Source organism: Lasioglossum baleicum, chromosome 1 (genome assembly GCF_051020765.1).
Source record: "Lasioglossum baleicum chromosome 1, iyLasBale1, whole genome shotgun sequence".
Lineage (NCBI taxonomy): Eukaryota > Metazoa > Arthropoda > Insecta > Hymenoptera > Halictidae > Lasioglossum > Lasioglossum baleicum.
In genome coordinates this window covers 16,698,916-16,724,351 of record NC_134929.1, presented here as the reverse complement: position 1 = coordinate 16,724,351, position 25,436 = coordinate 16,698,916, and the positions used below count along the sequence as shown (strand labels likewise).

At 38.4% G+C, this 25,436-nt stretch overlaps 3 protein-coding genes across 17 annotated transcripts in view; 1 reads left to right on the top strand and 2 right to left on the bottom strand.

Moving 5' to 3' along the window:
• Positions 1 to 18,195, top strand: part of Raskol (Ras GTPase-activating protein raskol) — a 204,631-nt gene extending 186,436 nt beyond the window's left edge. For 9 of the 10 annotated variants that reach the window (XM_076425070.1, XM_076425096.1, XM_076425124.1 and 6 more), the window contains 9 exons: positions 4,839 to 5,122; positions 5,945 to 6,231; positions 7,578 to 7,910; positions 8,506 to 8,910; positions 9,029 to 9,195; positions 9,414 to 11,024; positions 11,521 to 11,645; positions 13,461 to 13,553; positions 16,177 to 18,195. In XM_076425070.1, coding sequence (XP_076281185.1) covers positions 4,839 to 5,122; positions 5,945 to 6,231; positions 7,578 to 7,910; positions 8,506 to 8,910; positions 9,029 to 9,195; positions 9,414 to 11,024; positions 11,521 to 11,645; positions 13,461 to 13,553; positions 16,177 to 16,447 — 3,576 coding nt within the window. In that variant the 3' untranslated portion in view covers positions 16,448 to 18,195. The remainder of the gene's footprint in view (positions 1 to 4,838; positions 5,123 to 5,944; positions 6,232 to 7,577; positions 7,911 to 8,505; positions 8,911 to 9,028; positions 9,196 to 9,413; positions 11,025 to 11,520; positions 11,646 to 13,460; positions 13,554 to 16,176) is intronic. The other variant, XM_076425061.1, reaches the window with a different exon arrangement.
• A 684-nt stretch (positions 18,196 to 18,879) lies between these two features.
• LOC143210041 (uncharacterized) lies at positions 18,880 to 20,873 on the bottom strand. Of its 3 annotated transcripts, none has more exons than XM_076426492.1 (3): positions 20,572 to 20,873; positions 19,893 to 20,063; positions 18,880 to 19,568 (listed from the first exon to the last, which is right to left on the bottom strand). In XM_076426492.1, exons 2-3 carry the CDS (start codon positions 20,032 to 20,034, stop codon positions 19,354 to 19,356), a joined length of 357 nt encoding a protein of 118 aa, XP_076282607.1. In that variant the 5' UTR covers positions 20,035 to 20,063; positions 20,572 to 20,873; the 3' UTR covers positions 18,880 to 19,353. The 3 variants fall into 3 exon arrangements, with proteins under 3 accessions (XP_076282607.1, XP_076282618.1, XP_076282600.1); XM_076426503.1 differs by having other exon boundaries at positions 19,893 to 20,058; XM_076426485.1 differs by having other exon boundaries at positions 19,893 to 20,043; positions 20,572 to 20,867.
• LOC143209890 (enoyl-CoA hydratase domain-containing protein 3, mitochondrial) overlaps positions 20,572 to 25,436 on the bottom strand; it is a 41,442-nt gene continuing 36,577 nt past the window's right edge. The window contains exons 1-8 of one of the 4 annotated variants that reach the window (XM_076426182.1): positions 24,335 to 24,654; positions 23,961 to 24,047; positions 23,470 to 23,643; positions 23,191 to 23,378; positions 22,650 to 22,810; positions 21,509 to 22,571; positions 21,302 to 21,424; positions 20,572 to 21,213 (exon numbers count right to left, since the gene is read on the bottom strand). In XM_076426182.1, the coding sequence (XP_076282297.1) occupies positions 22,342 to 22,571; positions 22,650 to 22,810; positions 23,191 to 23,378; positions 23,470 to 23,643; positions 23,961 to 24,047; positions 24,335 to 24,373 (879 nt within the window). In that variant the 5' untranslated portion in view covers positions 24,374 to 24,654 and the 3' untranslated portion in view covers positions 20,572 to 21,213; positions 21,302 to 21,424; positions 21,509 to 22,341. Of the gene's footprint in view, positions 21,425 to 21,508; positions 22,572 to 22,649; positions 22,811 to 23,190; positions 23,379 to 23,469; positions 23,644 to 23,960; positions 24,048 to 24,334; positions 24,655 to 25,436 lie in introns of those variants that run through there. The other 3 variants (XM_076426174.1, XM_076426193.1, XM_076426200.1) reach the window with 3 other exon arrangements.

Genomic DNA, 25,436 nt, shown 5'->3' with positions numbered 1-25,436 from the left:
TAGTAAAAATGAGGGGAGTTCTAGATTTGTTTTTATTATTAACTATTAAATTATGTCTTCGTGTAATTGTAAATCCTGAAGAAATTAAAATAATAGAATTTAATAGTGGAATATCATAGGGATTAAATATAATAATATTTTTAGGAGGTCATATTATTCCATTTCAATAGTTGGGGCAATAGCACAATGTAGATATGTTCAAAAAGAAGAGATTGTTGATACAGTGAAGTCTTGATCTAAGTCGGATCCTCGGGTCCGTGCTCCGACATAAATCGTGTAGGGCTACTATTCCTTTTTTTTTTTTTAAATTGTTTATTTATAAAGGTCGCATTAACATCGAGGTCATTAGCGACCACTACTACTATTCCTTTGTTACCTCGTCGAATGTGGAAAAGGACAGCGAAGTTACTGCATATGTAGTGGTTCACATCGATATAGCCGACCTCAGTGGAGGGGGTAGGCGACCTGACCAAGATCGTACAGCTCCGTCCGGCTTAGATCAAGACTTTACTGTAAAGAGATTCAATTATGCAATATTTTATCCAATTCTCTAAAATTTTAGATTAGAAGTGTTACGTCTTTTCCTTAATTCATCGCGTAATCGTAATTCACTCGTCTAAAGGTTAATATTAAGATTTTAAAAGCAGTGCATGAAGAAGGAATTGAACGCAGGAATTCATGTTCGTAGGCAACATTATCTCTTATCGCGTTGCTGCAGCTATGTGTTCGTTGCATTCTATACCTAAATGCCCACGAGAAACGTTTACGTGACCTCTTAACGTACAACAACACTAATTGCACGTCAGGGGTCAGTATAATTTTGATTCGATGGGGTACGTTTCGCAAACAAGAATTAACGTAATTTGTTGATCCATTTAACAATGGACCCAGCAGGAAGAATATATACTAATTCCTCAATATTCAGAACAAAATAACTGTGCAAAATGATTCCGAAATTGTAAGATTAGATAAATCTTGGTTTTCCTTTTCTACAATTCTATCAAGTCGCGTTCAAGAAGCGGACCGTAACCATAATCGTTTTCATAACCATAAAAGAATAAACTTGCGGGAGTAATAATTCCCCGCGATATTTGAGACTTTCCAGGCAAATGTCCCATAGATTCTTATTAATCGTAATTTTCGACGGAAAGTCGGGAGAACTTGGCGACCCGTCGCACTGCCGAGTGCACTTCCGGGAACATGCAAAACACTTTGGACTCTTTCCGAGTTACCTTGGCGCATGGCCAACTTGTCTTTATCCGATGACCCGAGAAAGGCGACACACGCGTTCAAAAAGTCGAGGAAAGTGGAACGGGCGAGTTAACGTTCGATATCATCTCGGCGATCTTGTTGAAAAATCCCCGGTAAACAAAGAGAGTACGCTATCGTGCACAGAAGCGTTACACTTTCTGCGACCTTCAGAAAACTGAAGTATAAAACAGTGAATTACATAAATCCTCTGAAACTGTGTCAAATATTCCGTAAAAGTAATTCCAACCGGATTAGGTAACCGGGAAAGTTCGTGGAGTGTTAATCGACGGAGATAAATGGTACATAAAGTGATCAAATATGCAAATAGTAACAATTTAACTTCGCCAACATATTCGTGACATCTTTCTGATTAAAACGAGGCCAAACACGGCACAATTTCGTTCGTATTTACCTGTTTAATTCACGTAAATGAATTAAATTTGTAAAATTAGACTGCGAATGTTCATGTATTCATGAAGAAGTTGACTGGGTAAAATATAAAACAGTGCGAGATTAGAAAAGTCTAAGCATATTATTATGTTGTTCTCATTGTGAAAAGTCTATTAAGGGATGAAGTAAATTTTTATTTAACTCCTGCTGCCTAGGTTTCCTGACTAGTTCGGATAACACTGTCCAACAGCCAAAAAGTATTTCGATTCCCACTTGTTTAAACATGTTTAAACAATCATGATGTATTAATATTGGATATCACTGTATTCGGGAAAGTCTACAGAATCTTTTGCTGTAAAGAACAATTCAATATCTTTTATAATAACATCGCAATATTTGTTTAAAGTTGAAAAATATGTTTTTTTTTTAAACTCCATTTTCTCAAAAACTGGACGTATAGGGAAAAAATGAAAAACAGATTCGGAATCAGCGCGGGAAACTCTATAAGAATCGCATAGTGGGAATCGAAATACTTTTAAAAAGTTGAAATTTGTTGGACAGTGTAATCGAGGTTCTACTGTATGACGAATTAAACAAATAATTACGATCCGAATAATATCGTGTTTGGACTCGTTTCAATCGGAAAACCATCAGGAATTCATTGGTAAAAGTTTCGTGAGATAATTAATTAAGGACAAGAAGAAGTTTTATCATCTATGCTTTTCGACGCTGAAGACACGAAATGAAGGAATCGTGTTTATTCACGATATATTATACATATGTGACATTTTGGTGTGGATGTTTTCACGGTGTATGTTTATAAACCTGGTCATGCAATAAATCATTAGGTCCCTTTACCATTTAGTCACAGGCGGTAAGGATCGCTCGAGCACGTTGTACTTGATCCGAATATTGTATGTGTGGCGATGCCTCCCAGCATCGGACGCGACGGCGAAATACCTTTCACTTGGGAGCAATGTCAGGAAAGATTCCCGATGTCGCTTCGGGAGAGAGAGTCAGTCGATGATTTTCACTCGCGGCCACTGCTAACATCTGCTACCGGTTCCCTCCTCGCCGCCGTTTTGTACGATCATTAGCGTGGCCGACTTGTTATCCGAATCAAATCGAGTCTTGGGATTAACGTTGCGTATCGCGTTTAAAGTTCGGTTAGGCCTCTGTGAAAAAGACGTGAGTATCGGCGCGGCATTGCATTTTCAATTTCAATCAGGATCTTTATCTGTGCGTGACTAATGAGGATTAATGCAACGAAATGGACATTCGCGAAGAGCATTTCCAATCCATCATGCAATCGTTTCTTGTGCTGCGAGCGGAGAGGGATGTATCTCCGAGTGCGAGACGTTTGAAAAGTGTGTTAACGTGATGCGTAATGTTCTTCGGCTGCGTCCAGTGCTTCGACATGCTTCTCCCAGCTTCTGTTTAAACTCCGTTCACATTTTAGGGTAATTCTTGCTCCCACATTTGCTGATTGCAATGTTGGAGATATTCAATATGCTCTCAATCTCAGATTTATCGGAGATATGAAACAAAAAACATTTTATTCAATTAGTAATCTCTAATACAAAACGAAACTTAATTTTACTCTATAAAATTTAACCAAATATCTCTTACAATACTATCTATATAATATATTAACTTTAACATTACTTTTTTTACGATATTCATCAAATCTAAAATTCAGATTTGCTGAATTTGCTGATTGTAATATTGGAGATATTCAATATGCTCTTAATCTCATTGTCAGATTTATCGAAGATATGAAACGAAAACATTTTATTCAATTAACAACCTCTAATACAAAAGGAACGAAACAATTTTACTCTATAAAATTAAGCTAAATATCTCTCTTGCAATACTATTTACATTCATCAAATCTAAAATTCAGATATGTTGAATTTGATGATTGTAATATTGGAAATATTCAGTACGCTTGTAAAATTGTTCAGTTGATATTATTTGTTAGCTCTTAATCTCAGATTTGTCTAAGAAATGAAACGAAAAAATTTTATACAATTAATAACCCCTAATACACAAAAGTTACCCACTAATACAAAATACAAATACTATATCTCTAGCAATACTATGTATTTATATAAAACATTAAATTCTAAAATAATTACTGAAACTAAAAATTTAAAAGTAACATTTTATTCGTCAGATGTAAAATTCAGATTTGATTTGTCAGATTTGATTAGAAAGTGCAACATGGTTTTTAAAATACATAACTCACTTCGTTTCAAATCCGCGCCTCCCTCAATCTCTCTCTTCGCTTCCCCTTTCCCATTCAGACTGCAATTTTCTGCTCCTCTTATATTTCTTTTTACGCTCGCAAAGAACTTCAGATTCGATTTTCACGTGGCGCGACCACCTACAAAACTCCATCCGAAAAGAGAATAAAACTTTCCCGGCGGCGTCCGGAAGTTGAATGCTTTTTGTGATTCACATTTCCTGCAACAATTTTAGAATCGGTTTTCCTCCTTCAAGGCAGAATAAGAATTTCCCAAATTTTCTTCGCGCTAACATCAAATCGTATTGTTGCAAAACAATTCGGAATTGTAGTATTTAAAGCCGGCTAATGTAATTTCATGTAACAATTAATACAATATATGTTAATACACAATTATGTGTGTTCATGACTTCTTAGTAGAACTGATAAAAATACGTTTATATTTACTGTTCTTCTAGGACTGAATAAAACAATGTGTAATGTGAAGCTAAAAATAAATTGTTAACGTGAAATGTTAGCCACTCTTGGATTGTTTATCCAGGGATTATTTTTGTATTTTTACTTTACTATTTGAAATTGAACGATCAAACGAATTTACCTCTACATGAAGTTCGATCGTAATTATATGAATAGCCTCGTTCGAAGAGATTATTATAATTATGGCGAATGAAATATAATCACTAGACTGCTGATCTTTATGCAAAGTAAAAATGTTTTGCATTGATTGTGGAAAGCAGGAATAATATAAAAATTGATTTCATCCCTTAACGACTTTGTTATATTAATTAAAATCTTCTACTGTTTTATATTTCGCCCAATCAATTTCTTCATAAATGCATAAAGATCCTGTAATAATAACTGTTTTACTGAGGACAGTTCTCTTGACGACCAATTTCAATGACGATCTACGTCACGCGACACGCATTCACAGGTCTCCTTTTTCCGTTCGCAGAATTTCTTCTCGAAGAGGTCGTTCCGCTCGAACCCGCTGAAGAGGACGAAGAGCGTGACGAAGCTCGAGCGACAGAAGCAACGTGGCGCCGGTCTTCGGGGTTGCCGTTCACACGAGTCCCTCCTCTGCGGACAGGCGGTGACCTCGATGGACCTCGCGGCCGTGACACCGCTGCATCCAAGCCTGCTTGGCAGACCTCACTGCTTCCAGGTCACACCCAGCACCGGTGGGCCCAAGTATTTTAGTTGCAGGACCGCTCACGAACGGGACCAGTGGTTACACAGGTTGGTACCGTTCCTCTGTTTCTTCTTTCGCTTCTTTTTCCTCGGCCAAGCCAGACAACCGGCAATCCTGAATGCCCTCTGACGAATTCGAGGCTTCCGGCTGCGAATTACGCGAACCGAAATTTTTATTTCTGTCCCCAATCGCTAACTCTACAATTTTTACTCGCTATAATATTCGGATACTTTTCAAAAGACTATAACTTTTCATATTGGAACGTACAATTTGGATTTTTTGAAAATACGATTTGGAAAAGGAATTTTGAAAATATTGAAAGTTGTTCTTTCCAACTTTTTAATGCGGGCCTACGTTCGATTTTCTGCTTTCTCAAATTGTAATAAAATATTGAGAAATTCTTCGGGTTCGTCAATTTTCAATAAAGTCAATGCATCATTTTTCCGACTCCGGATTTTATGCATTTATGGCAAGACTGAGTCGGTCAACTGAAAAACAGTCTGCAAAAAATCCGCAGTCTATTAATTGTAACTCTGAAAATCGAAAACTGAGCGAACTAAATTTTTTCCTAAGGGTAGAATTTGATCGCGGCTTTATCTAGATATTTTATGTGAATATTTGACAGCAGATCTTTATGCAAAATAAAAATGTTTTACCTGAATTATAACAAACTGGAATGAAATAGAAATTTATTTTTTTTTGTCACCATGGATAAAAGGTTGAAAATAATATGACAGAATTTTTAAATTCTTCTAATGTTCTCACTGTTTTAATTTCACCTATTCATTTTTGTTATAATTGCATAAAGATCCGCAGTCTAGTGATCATGGAAGATCTGAATTCTAGTGACATCGTGTGCTCGTATTCAGTTTAAGGAAATCCGTTCAACCGGACGCGGAGCAGACAAGACGCACGGACAATTCTCTGCAGATCTGGCTGCTCGAGGCGAAAGGTGTGGCGGCGAAGAAGCGATATTTTTGCGAGGTCTGTCTAGACAGCACCCTGTACGCGAGAACCACGGCGAAATTGAAGGCCGACCTTTGCTTCTGGGGCGAACACTTTGACTTTCATCATTTGCCTTCTGTCAACACTATACAAGTTAACTTGTACAGGGAGGCTGACCGGAAGAAGAAGAGAGACAAAAATGTCCTGATCGGTGAGGCATTTTTAATTTAACATTAATTAAAACACTGTCGTATTTGAAATAAGCAGGTCATTTTGCTTTTAAATCAAACACGCATGTTACTGGTGAAATTATATCATTGAATAATATTAACCCCTTCCCCTACGATTTATTTTACGGTTTCAATGATTAGAACTTTCTTTGTAGTTCTCGTAATTTCCTACAAAAGGAGAAAATTTATATCTATTGTATGTCTACATGTTATTCAATAACTATACATTAACAAAACCAAAATAGAATTTCATCTCGGTTTAAAGGAGACTAATCACATATATGTTTATTAGACTCTGTTCTAAATCTTTATTACGAATCTAACACGATATTGTAAGGCAAAGGGTTAAACATATATTTCTATAAATTGATTCAAATGTTTTCTTTGAAATACGACATAATTTTCTCTCCAACCTAATATTAAATTAATTCGTATACGTATATTTACGTATGATAAGTTCTTTTATCAAAATTGTTGCGTGACATTTGATTGAGACATTTTATGCCTTCAGCCCCTATCACCGAAACGATTTAGAATTTCATCGTTCAAAGTTCAGATCGAATTATATAATACTTTCTCTGTTAAGCAACACGTAGACGCAATCACAGTACCAGCAACCTGTCATGAAAACTACTTTCGATCTTCCATGGTGTAAATCAAATTAAATTTTATTCGAGAAAAATCTCCATGTTCATTTCTGGAGTCTTACTAAGCTCTAAGGTCTAGTAATGAGTTTTTAAATATTCTTTAGAGTCGTCCCTGAGGGGTTGACAACCACAATTTAAATATTCCCGCATTATGTCATAACAAGACTGCGGATCTTTAAGCATTTATAGGAAAATTGACTAGATGAAATTCAAAATTGTTGTCAATATTATTGTCAAGATTTCAAAAATTGAAGATGTCAATATATGATTTCTCCTCTATTTAAATCATTAACCCCTTGCCCTACAATATCGAGTCAGACTCGTGATGAAGATTCTGAACAGAGTCTACTAAATCTGTAATTATTAATTTGCATTAAACCGAAATAAAGTTCTATTTTCTTATAGTCGATATTATAACCTTTGGAAAAAACATACGCACACAATAAATATTATACATATATAAACTTCCTTTTTTTCTGTGAAATCTGGACTATGAAGAATTTTGAATCACTATAGCCATCAAATAAATAGTAGTGCAAGGGGTTAAGGGAAGAAATAACATCCAATTTGGTTTCTATTTCTTGCAACCGATGCAGGCGACTTTTATTTCGCATAAAGAACCGCAGTCTAGTCGTAATAACAATTAATTAATGGTAAAATCCTTTGATCCTTGTTCTCAGGTTCCGTGAGCATACCCGTGCACAACGTGACGTCGCGTTATTTAACAGAAAAGTGGTACCCGGTGGTCGGGGACAAGGGTCCTTTAAAGGAACCACCGACGCTTAGGGTGAAATGCCGCTTCCAATCCGTGGACATACTACCCGTGCAGGTATACCAGGAATTCCTGGAATACCTGAAATCGGACTACAAGTCACTCTGCGAGAAATTAGAGCCGGTGATCGCCGTGAAAGCGAAAGAGGACATCGCCACCGCGTTGGTGGCTGTCATGCAACGAGAAAAGAAAGCGCCACAGTTTCTTGCCGACTTGGTTATGATGGATATACACAGAATAGGTGAGTTGCTGCCGTCAAGACTTCCCTTGATATGCCCAGTCATGATTCCTGGAACGAACGGTTCAGGTTTGTGTATCGTGGAGACATGGGTCCAGTAGGAAAGGCAGGAAACTGGCTTGATAATGATGATCTCTGTAATGGAATTATACTGGGTGTTTCATAATTCGTGGCAGAAATTAGGTCAGGTCGATCCTGTGGCTGGAAATAAGACGAAAATCAAGGAGGCTTTGTTTCGAGATCAGTCCTTAATAAGTTCTACAAATATATTATAACAAAGTTTGAGAGCTATATTTAATATAATTAGTAAACAAAGTTGTTTCAAAATAAATAGGAGTCAAGAAACTGTCCTTTGAAGTAAATTCCAAATGGAACACGTGAAATAGTAGTGAGTTGTTTAATAATTCAAACATAATTGAAAAATAATTCGGAGTGCAAAGGGTTAAAATATGATTTAAAGTGTAAAGCAGAAATGGATGAACCATTGTCCCAAGCCGTTTTATGCAACAGTTTCTGCGGAGCGTTCGGGGGTTAAAAGTCCGAAAGAGTGAATATGTTTGTATCGAGTGGTACGGTAACGATGAACTTTTTATTTCAGACGACGAGAGGCTCACCTTTCGAGGAAATTCCTTAGCCACGAAGGCGATGGAGGCCTATCTGAAGTTGACGGGCGACAGGTACCTGCAGGAGACCTTGGGAGCCGTGGTCAGGGGCGCAGTAGAGGGTGGCGACTGCGAGGTGGACCCGCTGAAGGTTGCTTCAGTGGCGGCCCTGCACAAACAACAGCAGAATTTGCGGACTGCGGTGGATTTGGCTTGGGGCAGGATACTGGCTAGCCACGCACACTTCCCGCTCGAATTGCGCGAATGCTTCCGTATATTCCGCGAACGGTTGGCCGACATGGGCCGCGAGGACATCGCAGACAACCTAATCTCCGCGAACATATTTCTTAGATTCCTGTGCCCAGCTATTCTCAGCCCGTCTCTCTTCAACATCACCCACGGTGAGCTTGCGTCTGCATACAAACATCATTTCTGTGTCTTCATTATAAGTGATCAATAAGATAGATGTTAAGATATTCGTGAAAAGTATAAACTAATGAAAGTTGTTCTTGTTTTCAGAATACCCGAACGAAAAGGCAGCGAGGAATCTCACCCTGGTGGCCAAGACTCTCCAAACGCTCGCGAACTTCACGAGATTCCAAGGGAAAGAGAATTTTATGGAATTTATGAACGACCTGCTAGAGCGGGAAGCTCCCTCTATGAAAAACTTCCTCCAGCTGATCAGCGTACGTTATATTTCCCATTTACTCATACACACTTCCATCCATAAGTCACCGGACACTTATTCATATTTGGAAGCTTGTACTCCTTAATTACCATTTAAGTTTCCGGCGATTTATTAAAGATAAATTGAACACTGATTCCAATTCTATCTCAAATACTATTTCATCCAGTATCGTTTAAAAAGTATATCGTTACTGATGCACAAAATTCTCCTTTACAGAGCCCTCTGCCAAAGGACGCGCCAGCCAACAACTCTCTCGAATTCGACGGCTACATTGATCTGGGCAAGCAGTTATCCTTGTTACACGCGCTGCTGCGGGAGAGTTTAGTCTCAATATCATCTTCCTCGTCATCACTGCCCCCGTCCAGGCTGCCGGAGATCCTTGAAAGGATTTCTCTGGCGCTGGATCAACCGGGTCCAAGTCCAGTGCCAACATCGCATCGCTACCCGAACCTGCAGAACAACATTTTCCGCTACAACGATCCCACGATTGCGAACAGTAACACGAATCTCTCAGTCTCGGCAACCTCGACGTTGAGCAATCACAGCACTTTGAACGGGACGATCAGGGACAGCAACGAGGTGTTGCAGTCGAACACGTTAGGCCACAACAGTTCTCGCAGCCCTAACGTCGCCAGAGCTGCCACTCTTCCTCGGAACGCTTACATGCCGGCCAACGGGAAGCTTCAGCTGCAGATCACCACGGACGATTATCCTCTAGAACCACCAGCCTTTGTGTCTCGTTCACCAACGCCGATCGTCAGACAGCACCGAGGAATTGGGACCAACAGGGCCACCACGGGATACAGACTGACTGCCAGCGCTAGTTTGGCAAACGTGAACCACTGCCAGACGCATCCCACCAGCCCCACAAGATCCGAAAGCCACAGCAACCTGAAAGATTCGAACTACAACATCACCACGTCACAGAACAACCAGCCGAACATCTGTACCATCGTCTCCCAGCAACAACAGAACCACAGACACAACATGGCCAGACTGCAAAACCTGGACATCCACGACAGAGAGGACAACTACAATCACAACAACTACAACGTCTCCAGATCAGCGAGCAGAAACCACTGCAACAAAGAAGAGAACGCTAACCAGACCCAGCATCAGAACTACAATAACGTCTCGAAGACCACGGTGAACGCCAACGTAGTGGTGAACCCGTCATCCAATCTGACGCTGTCTATCAACCATCAACCGAATAATAATTATAACAACAGCAAGACCAACAACACGACTGCCAATGGGAACCTGGACGAGCTGTCCGATCTGTTAAGGTACGCCGACGACGAGGTCTCCGAGTCGAAGTCGCAGAAAGGCTCTCAGATCTCCATTTCCCAGTTGAGCAACGTTGCTTCCTCAGGATACCAGAGTTTCGCTGCTTATAGTCAGAGCTCCAGCCCAGTGGATCTCAGCAGCAATAACGCAAATGCCCATATACTCAGCGCCGCCCCGTTGGCTTTTGCTAATCCCGTTTATCACATGGAACCGAACCATGGAAGAAGCGGTAGGAGAGGGAGTACTAGTTCTGAAGAAAGGGATGGAATCGGCGGAGGGGTTGAAGGGGTACGAGGCGTTGACCTTAGCCCTTCTCCACCGCCGCAGAACAACGTCAGGAATTTGCAGAGGAATAATCAGAACCAGTGGAGGCAGAATAACCAGACACATCGGAATAACTCGGAGCAGAATCAAAACGTCTGCACGAAGCTCAGGAGGAGGCTGTCGTTGGATTCCACGAGAGACTTGTCCGATACTAGCGAAGAGGAGAGCTGCACCACTAGGAGGAGCAAGTCGCGTAGTCACCGTAGCATCGATCAGGTAAATTCCCCGATGGTTGTTAGCTTTAATGATTTCGACGACGAATGATGGCTAGAAACGTTTTTGGTGGTTTCAAGAGTACTGAAATTTTATGATTACAAATGAATTCAATTAAATTCAACATGATTCGTCGTCGACGGTACCAAGATCAACGAAGGAAACTTTCTTCCAGCGCCGTTTTCGATTCCCACAGCCGCATCGAATCGAGGAACCAGCCGAAAATTAGTATAACAGCAATAATAATATTCTTCCGTTTCTAAAAGTCAAAGAGGAACTTCTAAAATCTCGTGTTTAACTCTCGTGTGTAAATACATATATAATATTGCATCGTTGTAACGTATGTGTGTGATAACAAGTTCCTCTCGCGCTCGCATCGCGTCTATATATTTTTTTTTTCGTTCTCTGGTCTATCTAACGGAACAGCTGTCTCTATCGTCTCTGTCCTGTTCTCTGTGTGTCTTGTAACTAACAAAAGCGAACGTCTCTTCGTTTCCAGTACGAAGTTGAAATCGAGAGGCTGCAGAGTAGCGTAGATCGACTGAGGGCCCGGTTAGGCGCAACCGAGGATACCGATATAGACGGCGTTGCACCGGATACCAAGATGAAGAGCATCATTTCCAGGTACTTAATCAGCATTAACGCGGTCAACTAATCCACCGACTGAATCTCTTGCCTGATTGTGACCTAAAAACCCTACCCGTTTTCATCGTGGTAACCATTTCTCTTGCCCCTGCGTTTCACTCGAAGGCCTACCCCTCTGTCTCTCTCTCTCTTTCTCTCTCTATTTCATACTTCGGTCACTTCAGCTCTGTTCCATCCCGAATTCCCCCCACGGTTTCTCTTTTTCTCTGCGTTGCCGCGAGTCGTTCGACGCCATCGAAACGCAAAACGAGTCTGCGAAATCGTCGATCGATTCAGATCGGTTTTCCCTGGCTCGATCTTGATCATTATACTGTCGCCCATCGCTTGCCTCGTCGAGATCGAAGCACAGTTGAGAAACTCGAGTTGAAGAAGGCTGGACGGAGCTGGATACTTAATCCAACGCGGATTAGTGCACGTCTGATTTCAGTTATCCGCGGAGTTGTTGAATACAGATTTTGTAATTGAGTCATTTCGTCCGATAAGAATGCTATGCCTGAGAGCCAAGTCAACTTGAATCCATTACTTAATGAAACGATGATCAAACTGTATTGTTGTAAAAAGATTATTAGTATTGTCTCACTGTTACTGTTTTCTTTACTTGCAGAAATTAAATTGATAAAATGAAGAAATCTTGTTTTGCACATCACAATAGATTTAGTGATACGCGTAATGTTGCTTAATGTGTGATCACTATTGTGTTTCTGGTCGGCTGACAACCAACAGTCTGGTTCTCAGGTATAGAATGAGCGAAATACATGAAAGAAGAAAAAAAGGAACGAACGATAGCGATAAAACTGTGACTACAGTGTTCCTTCGATAAGAGCTCGCCACTTGGAAACGGGGTCGAGGTATTATCGCGTAGAACAGTGCTATTCAATCTTTCTTCGTTGACAAAATTCGTCTTTTCTCATTTAAGCTTTATTGTCATCTATACAAAAAATTATTGAACGATTCCTGTTATTAGTTTTGCAATTTTCACATTCATAAAAATTAGAAAAATTCCGTTTAACTGCGTTGTCACAACAACATTATTGATTAGTCCATTTCTAGTATTTTTAGAAAGATATAATAGGCAATGAAAAAAATCGATATTTATTACGCATAACAAATGTTTAATTCGAGACTCAAGCGTGTACTAACCCGGTTACTATAACGGATCGATGATAACACTAAAAATAACAAAATACTGTTGTTTATCCACAACAATTTTCTATTGAATATTACAACAGATCCTTGTTTTATTCAGCTCTGTCTACCAACGAAACACAATCTACGAAAGAGTAATTTTTATCTGTGAACAGTTGTAAATAAATAAATTATACAACTGAGAGTTCGGTCTTTGTATAATAGTGCGGAGTGTTTCATCTGACGTGTGCTAGTTATTTCCTTTAAAACTATTATTGATATCTAAATTGAATTCTTACTAGATTTCACGTGGTTCACGAAATGTTTACAATTTTTGTATTTTATTTTCTAACGTAACTTTTTATTTTAAAATAGTGCTGTCATTAGTGTTATTGCAAACAGCAATATCAGTTTTGCTTAACGAGGAGATAATTGAAAAAGAAAGAATAGAAAAATTATTACAGTAATTATTGAGTCACAAAAACCCTCTACGATAGTGGCAATAGAAATTGTACCGCTTGAAAAATATAAAATGTCTTTAGTTTCCCACTCACACGAGCAGTAACTGTTACGTCAAGCTAAACATAAAACAATTAAATACCTGAAAATTAAAACAATTTGGTATAGTGTGATGTACATATAAATTGATTAAGAAACTGTATTTTCAAGGAACGGTGCAATTTTATTGGCCACTACAGTATCTCACAAGAGGCCTCATCGAACAACGTCGAACAAAGGAAGATTAATATCAACGGTGTATCGGTAATAGTTTTCGCTAAAAAAAAAAATAGCTTGCCACGCCTGAAACACTCTCTGTAACTAAAACCGAGTAGCGAAAATGGAAAAAGAACACTTTAACGCGTAACTCGCCGAACGGTTACTGTTCTCGAAATAATATGTATGTTTAATTGATTGTGTGTTCCTGTGCATTCTATCCGCTGCATTTGGTATACTCTGGCTTGATCTGGACCTTGGTGTAAGAGTCAATTATATTTCTAAGCTTCTTACGTTTTTACATCACGTTGTTTAGCATATAAATATAATATATATATTATACGCGTATGTGTCGCATATCAAAACCAAATATAATAATATATATTATAGATATATACATACATATGTTTGTATGATTCTCCATATGTATCTTGGTTTTTTCTCCGACGACAACACGCGCGAAAAAAATAGTTTCTTTTTTCTCGCAAGATGATGTCGTCACGTTCGATACGACTTTTAGATATTTATTATATTCTATATATCTCTATTCAGCTCACCCAGTTATACTCTGAACCATGCGCCCGACAAAAGCATTATTCTCACCCAACGTGCAATATACTTACATCACCGTCCAACTAACATGTTCTCTCAGTCAATCTCACATGTCAGTCTCACTGCTCACCGAGATACCCTTCTCTACACACGCCTCGGACACGCTCTCGTCTCTCTGCTCTCGCGTGTGCACGGATTCACTATGCAACCATGACTTTTGTGTGTCCTTTGCAAAAATCTTCAGGATGACACCCGATAATTTTTTCAATTTTCTGTAACAGCAATTTGTAAGTGGACAATCAGGTGTTGGCGATGTTCAAATAATCTAGAGAATTAGAACACCTTTTCCACCGGACATTTATTCAAATTTGGATGCAGACGATATTTTCTTATTAAAGGACCTATATTATGAAATAAAAATGGTACTTGTCTAATTTTTTCGAATGTAGAGAACATGTAAATCAAATCTGATCAAAATATCCTATATTTTCTAAATATTATTATTCTTGTATTTTCTAATTTTTTAAATTTAAGTGGGGCAATTGTTTTCCAATTTGGCTTCTACATCTGTGTCCATAATCATCCCACAAATTCTCAGTCTCTTTCTTCCAAAATTTACTTCAAATAGATTTTATCGTACAATAGCTACATCTATTCAAAATAAATTAATAAAATCAATCTGGAAGTTTATATTCTTTAATTACCATTTTGTTGAAGACAAATATAAGTGTCCGGTGATTTATGGACAGGAGTGTACAATGTAACCAGGTGTAGATGCGTTATTTTCAAGTTTCTAAAGCTACCAATAATTTTGATTGACAGTGGGACACATTGCCAGTCCAGTTTAATTGTTGATGCTAATTAAGGGGATTATCCTGAATGTTTCTAGCCTAGCGATCACTTACACACCGTCACAACTATTCACTGCGACCAGCAGCGAACACCTTGCTTCTTTTATCGAAGACAACCCCCGTACCCATGCACTACTCTTCATCGTTCTGTTTTGGTTCTCCGAGAGTATAATATTTTGCACCAGACACTGCTGCTTCCTTTGACTTTCATTTCCGAGTAAATACATTGGTGTTCGTTTTCTTACATATAATATCTGCATCGTGATGCGCTTGGGTTCGATAGCTACCCTGTGAAATCTCTCTGAACGGTCAGATTTCAAGGATCCTCGTAAGTGAAAGACATTACGTGTTGTAACCACTTCGATCCTTCTTGAAATTGTCTGATCAAATATCGAAGTCTTCGAGCATTATGAATCTTCATTCTTCGCTGCTAAATTTAAGGGGCGAAACAACCCTTGTAAGAATGAACATTATGAAATATGGCGACTACACTTAATTCGAAATACTTCATTTATTATCATGGGAAAAGAGTGGAAGGTGAATCGGTTGATTTTTAATTAAGGGAGTAGACTAGTTTCTAGGATTGCAAGGCTGCGAGATGCGCCTTCTCATCTCTCGATAATGCAAAGATGGTTCAAAGTAGGACTAAAAGACTAAAAGTAGAACTCAAAAGTCCTATTTTCACGCTTACGAGGCGTAATTTGCTTAAGCTTCCGAATAATGCAAATTATGCCTCGTAAACGAAAAAATAGGACTTTTGAGGGCTATCGCGGCCTTGATTGATTGTTTATCTAGCACTTTTGACTACTGAGAAGCCCCATCTTTGCATTATTGAGAAATGAGAACACGCATCCCACACCCTTGCAATCCTGGAAACGAGTCTAGTCCCGTAACCTTGGTTTCTACTGTCTTGGCTTCAAGGGGACGTTTCACCCCTCAGACATGGGCTAAATCGATCACATACTAAACGGTATGTTTTCTAAAATTCAGTAACATCTTCTAAACATAAAATGAACATATAAAAAAAGACAGAGAGAATTAACAGGCGAAGCTCAGTTCCGTGTGTTCTGGCTACCCGATAGAGTACCTCTATTCCTCTAAAAGACTGTCAATCGAATGTTCATAGATCTGGAATGTATCTGAACAATCTTTTGAGGAATAAAGTGTGCTGCGGTGGTGAGCTAACGACAAAGATCGCAGTAAAGAAAGATCTCCATCGACTCTAACCCGACCAGTACTAAAACCATCTGTTCTTTTGCTAATTGTAGGTTAATCTCCGTGGAGGAGGAGCTGCGTCGCGAGCAACAGAAGATGTCGGCCGCGTTGTCGTACAAGCAGCGCGTGATCGACGCGCAGGAACAGCAAATAGCCGCCCTGGACGCCGCGAATTCGCGTCTGATGACTTCAAATACAAGACTGTTGTCCGCATTGAGCACCCTGAAGCAACGGTACAACGCGAAGACCCAGCCGAGCAGTGAGGCAGCCGCGTTGCTGCAGAACATCGCCGACATCGGCGAGCTGAAGAGCTCGTCCTGTTGAGGACTCTGTTATTTTAGCCGTGATCCCGTTTAGGGACCGTCAACATCCGGTGAACGCGTACGACAAAGCTCTCGAGAAACCGAATATTCGTCGACAAACATTCTCTCGTTCGAGGAGGACGTGTCTCATTGAAACGAACGACAACCGGCGAACGCAGCGAAACGCTGCAACATCGTTTCGGATTCCCGAGCTTGAAAAAAGAGTTTCGTTTTTCTCGCGAAGACGACAAAGAGGACACACGCGTACCTCTCTGGTATCTTCTTCTTCTGGATCGCTTTTTTATTCGCTGACAAAGACGCGACAAAATTCAGACTCCTCCTCGAGCGCTAGGTTTGATGAACCTAGGTGACGAAGAGAGAGAGAGAGAAACTCCCGGCGCTGCGAGTGAAGAAAAAAAGAGTGAAAGGGAAAGGGAGAAAGGAAACACGTGGCGTGCGAAAATAGAGGCTACCTAGTAAATAGGCAAACGGTTTAAGTAGATTAATTTACGTCGAACTTCACGTGACATAGCGTGTTTAGGATGGATTTGTATCTAATACTGTGTGTACGATTGGAACAGCGGAGTCTCATCGAGAACACGATCTGCCTTGCGTCTTTTAGCCGGCTTTCCATCGTTCGACGTGAACGAGCCCGGAAAGCCGACGGAGTCTCTCCTTTGTCGAATTTTTGTCGGAGGATCGAGGAGATCTAGAGGTCAAGATCGGTTCGTCCGATAGTGGACCAGGTCCACGTTCGGTTAACGAACGATGTTTCTGACTTCCGTTCGACTTTTGTTCATTCGTTTTTAGCATATGTACCTTGACGCACAGCCGTATGCACCGTAACCGCCTAGAGCATGTACGAAGCAGTTATACACTTATGTATCGTATCCGAATTGGTCGCGCACCGTAATGGCGTACTCGAGCACCGTACTGCGAGACACCCTGTGTATATGTGTGTATATTTTTCTAGTTTCCTTTTTATGCGCCACGTTTCGACCGGTTAGCTTTTTTAAAACGCGAGCTTTCGCGATCGAAAGCTCCAAGTCGAGGAAGCTTTTTGGCGCCTCCCCGCCCGAAATTCTTACTTTAAGCGACGATATTTATTTAGTAGTTTCTACCAAAGATGAAGAGTTTTTTTCATTGTAAAAAGAAAGAAAGAGGGAGAGAGAGAGAGAGAGAGAGAGCGCGCGCGCACCAGAGATTTACGTGTAAGATATTTCGTTTCGCCTCGAGACTCGCCTCCGTTCGAGGCCGCGAGGATTCGAAATTTCGAAGCGGTCGAATTTGTTTATTTTCTTGTTTTTCTTCCAATCTCTTGTTGTTGTTTTTTGTTTCTTTTCTTTCTCCTTCGCCAGTTTCTTTAATCGATTCGGTTTTGCACTGTCGATGCACAACATTAACGACATCGTAGACTCGGACACACACCTGTTCGTTCGTCACGGCGAGTTACATTTCTACATCACACACAAACACACAGCAAAACACCACACGGAAGAAGTAATCGATTTAATCGTAGCCGAGTGTCGTAGAGCAAGGATGCACGCGTGCGAGAGATCGATAGACTGAGAGAAAGGAGGAATGAGAGAACGATGGAAGAACGAATCTGAATGAATGTACGAATGGCGTGGACGTGTGCAGCGAGTGAGAGAAGATTACGGTTCAGTCTAATCTCATTTAAAAGAAGAAAAGTATTATTCTTGTCGACTTGTACCATAGCTTATTGTCGAACGTCTGTGAGAACGTTTTATTTTCTCGCCTTCCGCCGATTATTTTTGTATAGAGATATATATATATATATACCCTCCACCTTCTGTTTCAGCCTACACCTTTTCTCCTCTCCTTTCGTCCTTCCTGTTCTCCTCCCGTCCACACACCGATAATCCCTCGAGATACTTCTTTTCACTCGATTTTATTATTCTTGTTGTTTTTTTTGTACTTTCTTTAACACACACACACGCACCGAAAGTATTTTCTATCGTCGAGCTTTCACACACCACGAAATTAATATATTTAATAGTAATCCCCTCCTCACTTCCCCTAGACCCCATCTTGTTGGACGATGTAATCGATAAACGATAAAATAATCTATTTAAAATGACTTGAATAGCGTGTACATTGCTAAGTTTTTTGGTATATTCGTTTCTGCAATACATCATCTGTATTTAAGCGTATAGTATCTATTAGTAACAGTACACATGAACAAATAAATATGATTAGACATATTAACGCTGTGTTCTTATATATTATATGTATATGTACCCTCGAATTATATGTGTAAAAAAAAGTGTAAGAAATAATGCTCGTTTATGAAATTCTTTGAAATTACAAATTGAAGTATCTCAATGAATCATGCATAACATCTTGTATCTATAGAGGGTTAAAACATCCTCCAACGTGTACAATAGTTCGGAATATGTTTAGTCGGTACTTGTTTAAAATGAAAACACATGATTACCTATCGAAGGCATTTTATTACGCCTGTTTTATTTCCAAGTTCGTTGGACAGTATCGTAGAATATAAAAAATATACTTTCTGCTTCGTGAAAGACGTCTTTAGATTATGTTTAACAGTTCATTTAATTAATGAATATCGTTTCAGTCATTTTATGTTCAAATAATATTCTCCTCCTTTAAACGGAACACCCTGTATAACAGACTCTTATTTGCTACGTATATGTACACATATACGTAGACTATATTTTAATAAGCTATAGCTTATTAAAATATAGTCTGTACTCATCTTTCTTAAACATCGAAGTCTAGCAATAAAAATATTGCCAACAATACTTTTTAATAAAAATCTTCAAGCCTCCATGCCATTGATCATTCTATATATTCTGATTAACAGTAGTTACTCGAAAATAATTGATAAATGGATAAAACAGAAGAAAACTCGATTGTAAATCGGTCTTTGGTTTCTCTTCTTTAAGTATTACTCTTGGCGACTGCAGCTGCAGTCATTTTGTTCGCAGCGGGTGCATGGCTGTGAAAAGCTGCTCCCAAAACCGCCACGAACGATTGGAACACCCCGCCGTTGGCATCGGTGTTCTTCTTAAAATTGTGCACAGAATAACGATTGTAAAGTCCCCAGATGCTGTTCATTAGTTTACTGTTGTACTTCATCGGCGTCGGCTCTCTATCTGCGTATTTAAAAATCAGTTACTACATAAAATTCATGAAGACTGAAAAAGTAGTAAGATTGCAATAAAAAAATTTGTTGGTTGCAAAGAGGTGGCAGTACAATAAAATTGGGTACTACAAATATCAAAGTTATTATGTATAAATACATCTACAATCGCGCATATTTTTTTCAGTTTGATATTATTTTAGCACAGCATATCTTAGCACAGAACATTAAGAGTCTATTTATAATAAATTGATAAGCGTTGATCTTATCAACAAATTTATTAATTCCAAAAATAAAAATGCATCTTATGTAACTGCGATAACTATAATATAAATACCTTCTTCGGAGAGTCTCGAATTGAACAAGGCTTCTTTGCCCGCTTTCTCTTTCCGGTCCATAGAGTGGGTTATCATAGTGTTCCGTTCAAGATTGCGGCGAACTTTGCACGCTGCGAAGGCACCTTGCGGTATAGAGGCCATTTTTTTAGTCTGCAGCAGAACGTTCTAGACTTGAAAAATTTTCTCAAAATAATGTAACTATAGAAGTATCGAAGAAGGAAATACAATAAAGTAAGAAGAGACTCTAACTGAAAGATTCTTCGATATGAAGGTGCAAAGCATGCTAAAAAAGATTGAAGATAATAAAGGGGGTAAAATGTGGAGGAGGCGCTAGAGATACGACGAGATTTAATAAGAAATAATGAGAGGCCACATGAAGGAGGAATTGGGGCAGTTGCACTTAGATTAAGAAACTAAGTTGGAGGGGAAAGATATCAATTCCAAAAAGGAAAAGAAAAACGCTAGATGGGGATGAAGAGAGAAAGAGAAAGAGGAGGGATGAATGGATACAGAATGAAGGTACGAGAAACACTGGAGCTCATAGACTAACGCGAATGTTTGTGACGTAACGATTTTCTTGTCCATCGACTCTTTAGTATAAATTTGATGATGACATAAAGGCATTTAAAGTTTAACCAGAGTATCTTCAACGATGATAGAGTTTAGAAAAACACGAACCAGTACAGGTTTCGAAGAGCAGCTCGGCGATTTCCCTTTCAGTAATGATACTTTTCGTCTTTCGAACACTAATGGTTTCAGCTCCCGCAAGTCGACCTTCGCCAAGCCTTTTGGATCTTCGAGTTCGGTGTTTGGTTGCCCAAAACCTCATATAGCCGCGATCAGAGTCGTGCAAAACTGTCATCAAACGGATCCAAATAGCAAATCTCTGTCGAGATTATTCGTTCTCGTAAGATAAAGTTTGGAAACATGAAAAACTGATTTTTCACTGAATCCTGTATATCATGTGCTCGTTGCGTGGAGTAACAGTGTTATACTGATTCTACGTTGTAAACTCGGCTGGTCAGCGAGTGGGGAGATAGATTCGATCGTAAACAGAACGAGAATAGGAGGAAAAAAGATTTTTTTCTGACGGGACAAGCGATATCGGTGACGACCACCACGTCTCTCTTATCTGGCTAGACCTTCCAGATTTAAAACATAGCAGTATACGCGTCTCCTTTGCAAGGGGATATCTGCACATGTATTGTAGATAGCCCATATAGCGCGAAGTCATAATATCTCTGCGTCTCTTCGATACATTTTTCCAGTTAGTAAATATCTAGGTTATTTAACAAGTCGCCGGAAGCATGTAAACATTAGCTAACCGGTGATAAAAGAGAATATTTGGGTAATTACAAAATTGATGATGCATGAAGAATTTTAAGATATGATATTTTTCATCTTTTACCGAGTGATCACCGATTGATACTCTTCAAGATCTTTTAATTTTATATTTTTTATGCCATTAATTAATTTTTGCCATAGATGCACAGCATTCGCAGTTCAGTCATTAGAAAGAAGAAATGAAGACCTGGTGGTAAAGGTCAATGTAAATGCGTATAAATAGTTAATAGAAATAGTACAAATAAAAGATCAAAGACGACCAAATATTTACCAAGTAGAAAAGATTAGAGGAGTAGAGAACGGGAAGTGGTCAAAGTTGGCAAAGATGTTGAAACAGGTCATGGCGAGTTCGCATCCGGAAACTTCTTTTCATCTTCAGGTTGTTATGTGAGAGAGTTTAGATTAGTAATCACTGTCAGAGGCAGTGAGAGTAATAAAAGGTAAGTTGGAGTGCAATCTGCAAACAAAAGACAAGCTATTGAGTACAAGGATAAAAGTGGAGAACAAGCACAAAGAACAGAGAGATATACGCGCATAGAGATATAAAAACGAAGGGTAAGGGACAGTAATGAATAACTGCAGATTTTACGCATTTATGGCAAAATGAGTAGAACGATTAAAAGAATTTAAAAAACAGTAATATTGATAATTGATGAATACACGATCTCAAATTATTTGGTTGTTTTCTATAATGTAAAACATGTTGAACTGTAGATTATTCAAGATTGCACGTGCAACCATGTGTTTATGCTGCATGTGAGAATTTTTCAAGTATCCTCTTAAGGTCCTCTTAAGCATAGGGAGTGTTATTTGCATATTTTCATTTCGAAAGGTTATCTATTAAACCTCCGTTTAGTGAGTGAACTTCGTTTCGTCATACGATAACATATTTTAACGTGATTACACATTATGATGCATGGACGTCACGAGACAGTGTGATCTGAATTCATGCTTCATACTACGTATAGAACCAATCATCAATTCTAGTAACAGAAATGAAAAGTCCCTTTCAATAAACAACAGCTATTTAATATACAAATGGAAGACAATAGGATTGCTGATAGAAACCGGTATAAAAATTATCTTTTTGTTAGATCATGTAGATTAGTCTTTTTCATAATTATGACTCCAAACAGGCTTTCTTTTTTCGATGAAGCTTTTGATTCCCTCTTGAGCATCCTTCATCTTCAAATTATGCACCATTTTCTCAGTCCCCAGAAAATATGCAGTCGACACGTCGAGGTCCATTTGCTCATACAAAAATGTTTTTCCAATGTGTATCACTGAGCGGCTTGTCGAGTTTATGGCCGCGGTAATCTTATTAATTTCTTCTTCTGTATTTAGTAATTATAATTACATTAGTAGTTTATAATTACAAAATATTTCCGTATCTGAATCTTGTCATGACTCACCAAGTTTGTCATTTGGGACTACCTTGCTCACAAGACCTACTTCATACGCTTCTTTTCCGCTTATGGAGAACCCTGTGAAAAGCATATGCATTGCTGTCTTTCTGGGTACACTTCGTACCAATGGAATGCCTGGAGTAGAACAAAATATTCCCAGATTGGCACTAAAAGAAGATTTGCAATAAAGTCAAGATTTAAGCGCTTGATGTTAAGTGCATTGTCTCGTTTCTAGGATTGGAAATTTCATTTTTCGATAATGCGAAGATAGGGTTCTCCTAAAATTATTAATTTCTAAAAAGTGTTTTGTGTCCGATAACCGGGTAGGACACGGTCAATTCCGAATAATTACGCCTCGCAAACGTAAAAATAGGACTAATGAGGGCGACTGCGGCCCAGATTGATCTTTTATCTAGCGCTTTTGATTGCTGAAAACCCCCATCTTTGCATTATCGAGAAATGAGAAGGCGCATCTTGTACTCTTGCAATCCTGGAAACAAGTCTACCCCCTTAAAGAAATATTTAGCTTGACTGCAATGAGACATACCCTGGTGTAGCGAATGAACTCCTTTCGGTACAAACAGCAACATCGCATGCAGCTACCAATTGACAACCAGCTGCGGTAGCTAAACCATCGACAGCAGCTATCACAGGCACTGGACACTGAGGAATCGAATGCATCAGTCCTGAACACGTTTCAAAGACTTCCTTGTGGAGCTTCTCATTATTAGCAGTCTAAACGACGCAAGCCAATCATTTCTCTGTGATGAACGTAAAATCCTTACTACATTAACAAACCCCTATGGTGTCTGGTTTACAAACTAACCAATTCATTTAAGTTATGTCCGGCTGAAAATACCTTCCCTGGAACGGCTCTGATGACAATGGACCTGAGATTTTTGTCATTTTCACCTTTTTTAATATTTTCATAGAGAGACTTCAACATATTTAGAGATAAAGAATTACGTGTTGCAGGGTGATTTAATGTCAATGTACGTACCTATAAAGATTGAAATTTATTAATATTCTACATTAGATAACTAGACTGTGGATCTTTATGCAAAATAAAAATTTCTTACTTGAGTTGCAATGAATTAGAGTGAAATAGAAATTTATTTTCTTCCCCGTTACGTTTACCAGGTTGAGAATAATATAATAGTATGTTCAAATTTTTCTAATACTTTTGCTATTTTAAATTACAGCTATTCATTTTTGTCATAAATGCATAAAATCCTCAGTCTATGTCTATAGATAATATACAAAAGCTGGTGTGCAGAATTTCTTTGAATTGTAAGAGTTTCATTGTTTCTAACTTACACCATTGTTTTCCGTTATATCTAAATATTTCTCATCGGCGAGCAACATCCTGTTAGTTGAAAAGCTCCTTGAAATGCATCGTTTGACCTGGAACATTTATAAGCAAATCGGTAAATGATGCATTTAAATTTCGCGCGGCACTTCGTTGATCTTAATTGTGAAATTTCAATTATTCTTGGAAATATTGTATCTTCAATAGCGTTCAAGTTATTTTAATGAATATGCACAGAAAAAGATAAACCAATTAGATCCCTTTCTAAAAACAAGAAGTAAATACATTAAGTATTTACATATAAAAACACTACAAGTTATAGGTTATATAACCAACATTTTCTTTGTAACATATTTATTTAATAAAATAGATGATAAAATACCTGCGAACAAGCAAACACATTCGTCATCACGAATCTCATGGTACGAAATGTTCGATATTTTAATGATATAAACCACAATAACAAAAATTTGCACACTTTTTAATCTAATTTTTCAAGCTGGTTATATCACAGAAATATGTACTATACGACTGTAGTACATATTTGTAAGTTTCACATATTTCTTCATCGCAATTTTAAAACAAGAATTTTGTTACAAATTGATAAAATTTAATGATACATTCATTGAATTTGTTTATCTAGGGCACCGACGGTGTCTACAATAGGGCTATACCATTTTTATGTCATTTTCAACGTTATCGATGATACACGAAGTGAAACTCATTAGTTAGAATCGACTATTGCCACTGACGAGATATTTCGTCGGTGATTTTAGTGTCATATCCTACCTCACCGATATACCATTTTCTAATCATTATCATTATATTGAATGTACCATCAAACAGTACAGATGAAGATGTATAATTATCTACAATCGGTATAATCAATATGTAGATATATAATTATCTACAATCGGTATAGATGCAAATAATTCTTGAAATTATTTACATTACATTGTTCAAGAATTTTAATTATATTTTGTTTTTACATAATTCATAATTTCCTGTTCATGTTCGTTAGAATTCTAGTACATTCAACATGTCCATAAAAGTAAAAGCTTTTCTAAAATTTTAACATATAACAGTTTCGCGCGAATAATGTTTATCGTGTTGTCGTAACTAATTTATACTCATTCCAAAACAATGATCTACTTCGATCTTGATTGAAGAATTAACGCTTAAAATGTTAATTGTTAAAGTATGCAGTGACTTATTTGATCACTCTCTACTCCTCGAGGTACACGCATCTTAAAGTTTAATTTGATTAAATCCTCTACAATTGTATTTATTATAATGCGGTATCATTAACCAGGCCTATTATCAGATCACAACACGCTTGTATATTTTTCGGTGCAGTTAGGCTACAGTATGTATTATTGATTTTTCGATAGGCTTCGTCATCTAAGCACATCTCGATTAGATTGATTACCGAGTGATGATCGCGCTTAAACTCCAGTTTACACGGCAATATCCGACCGGCGCGA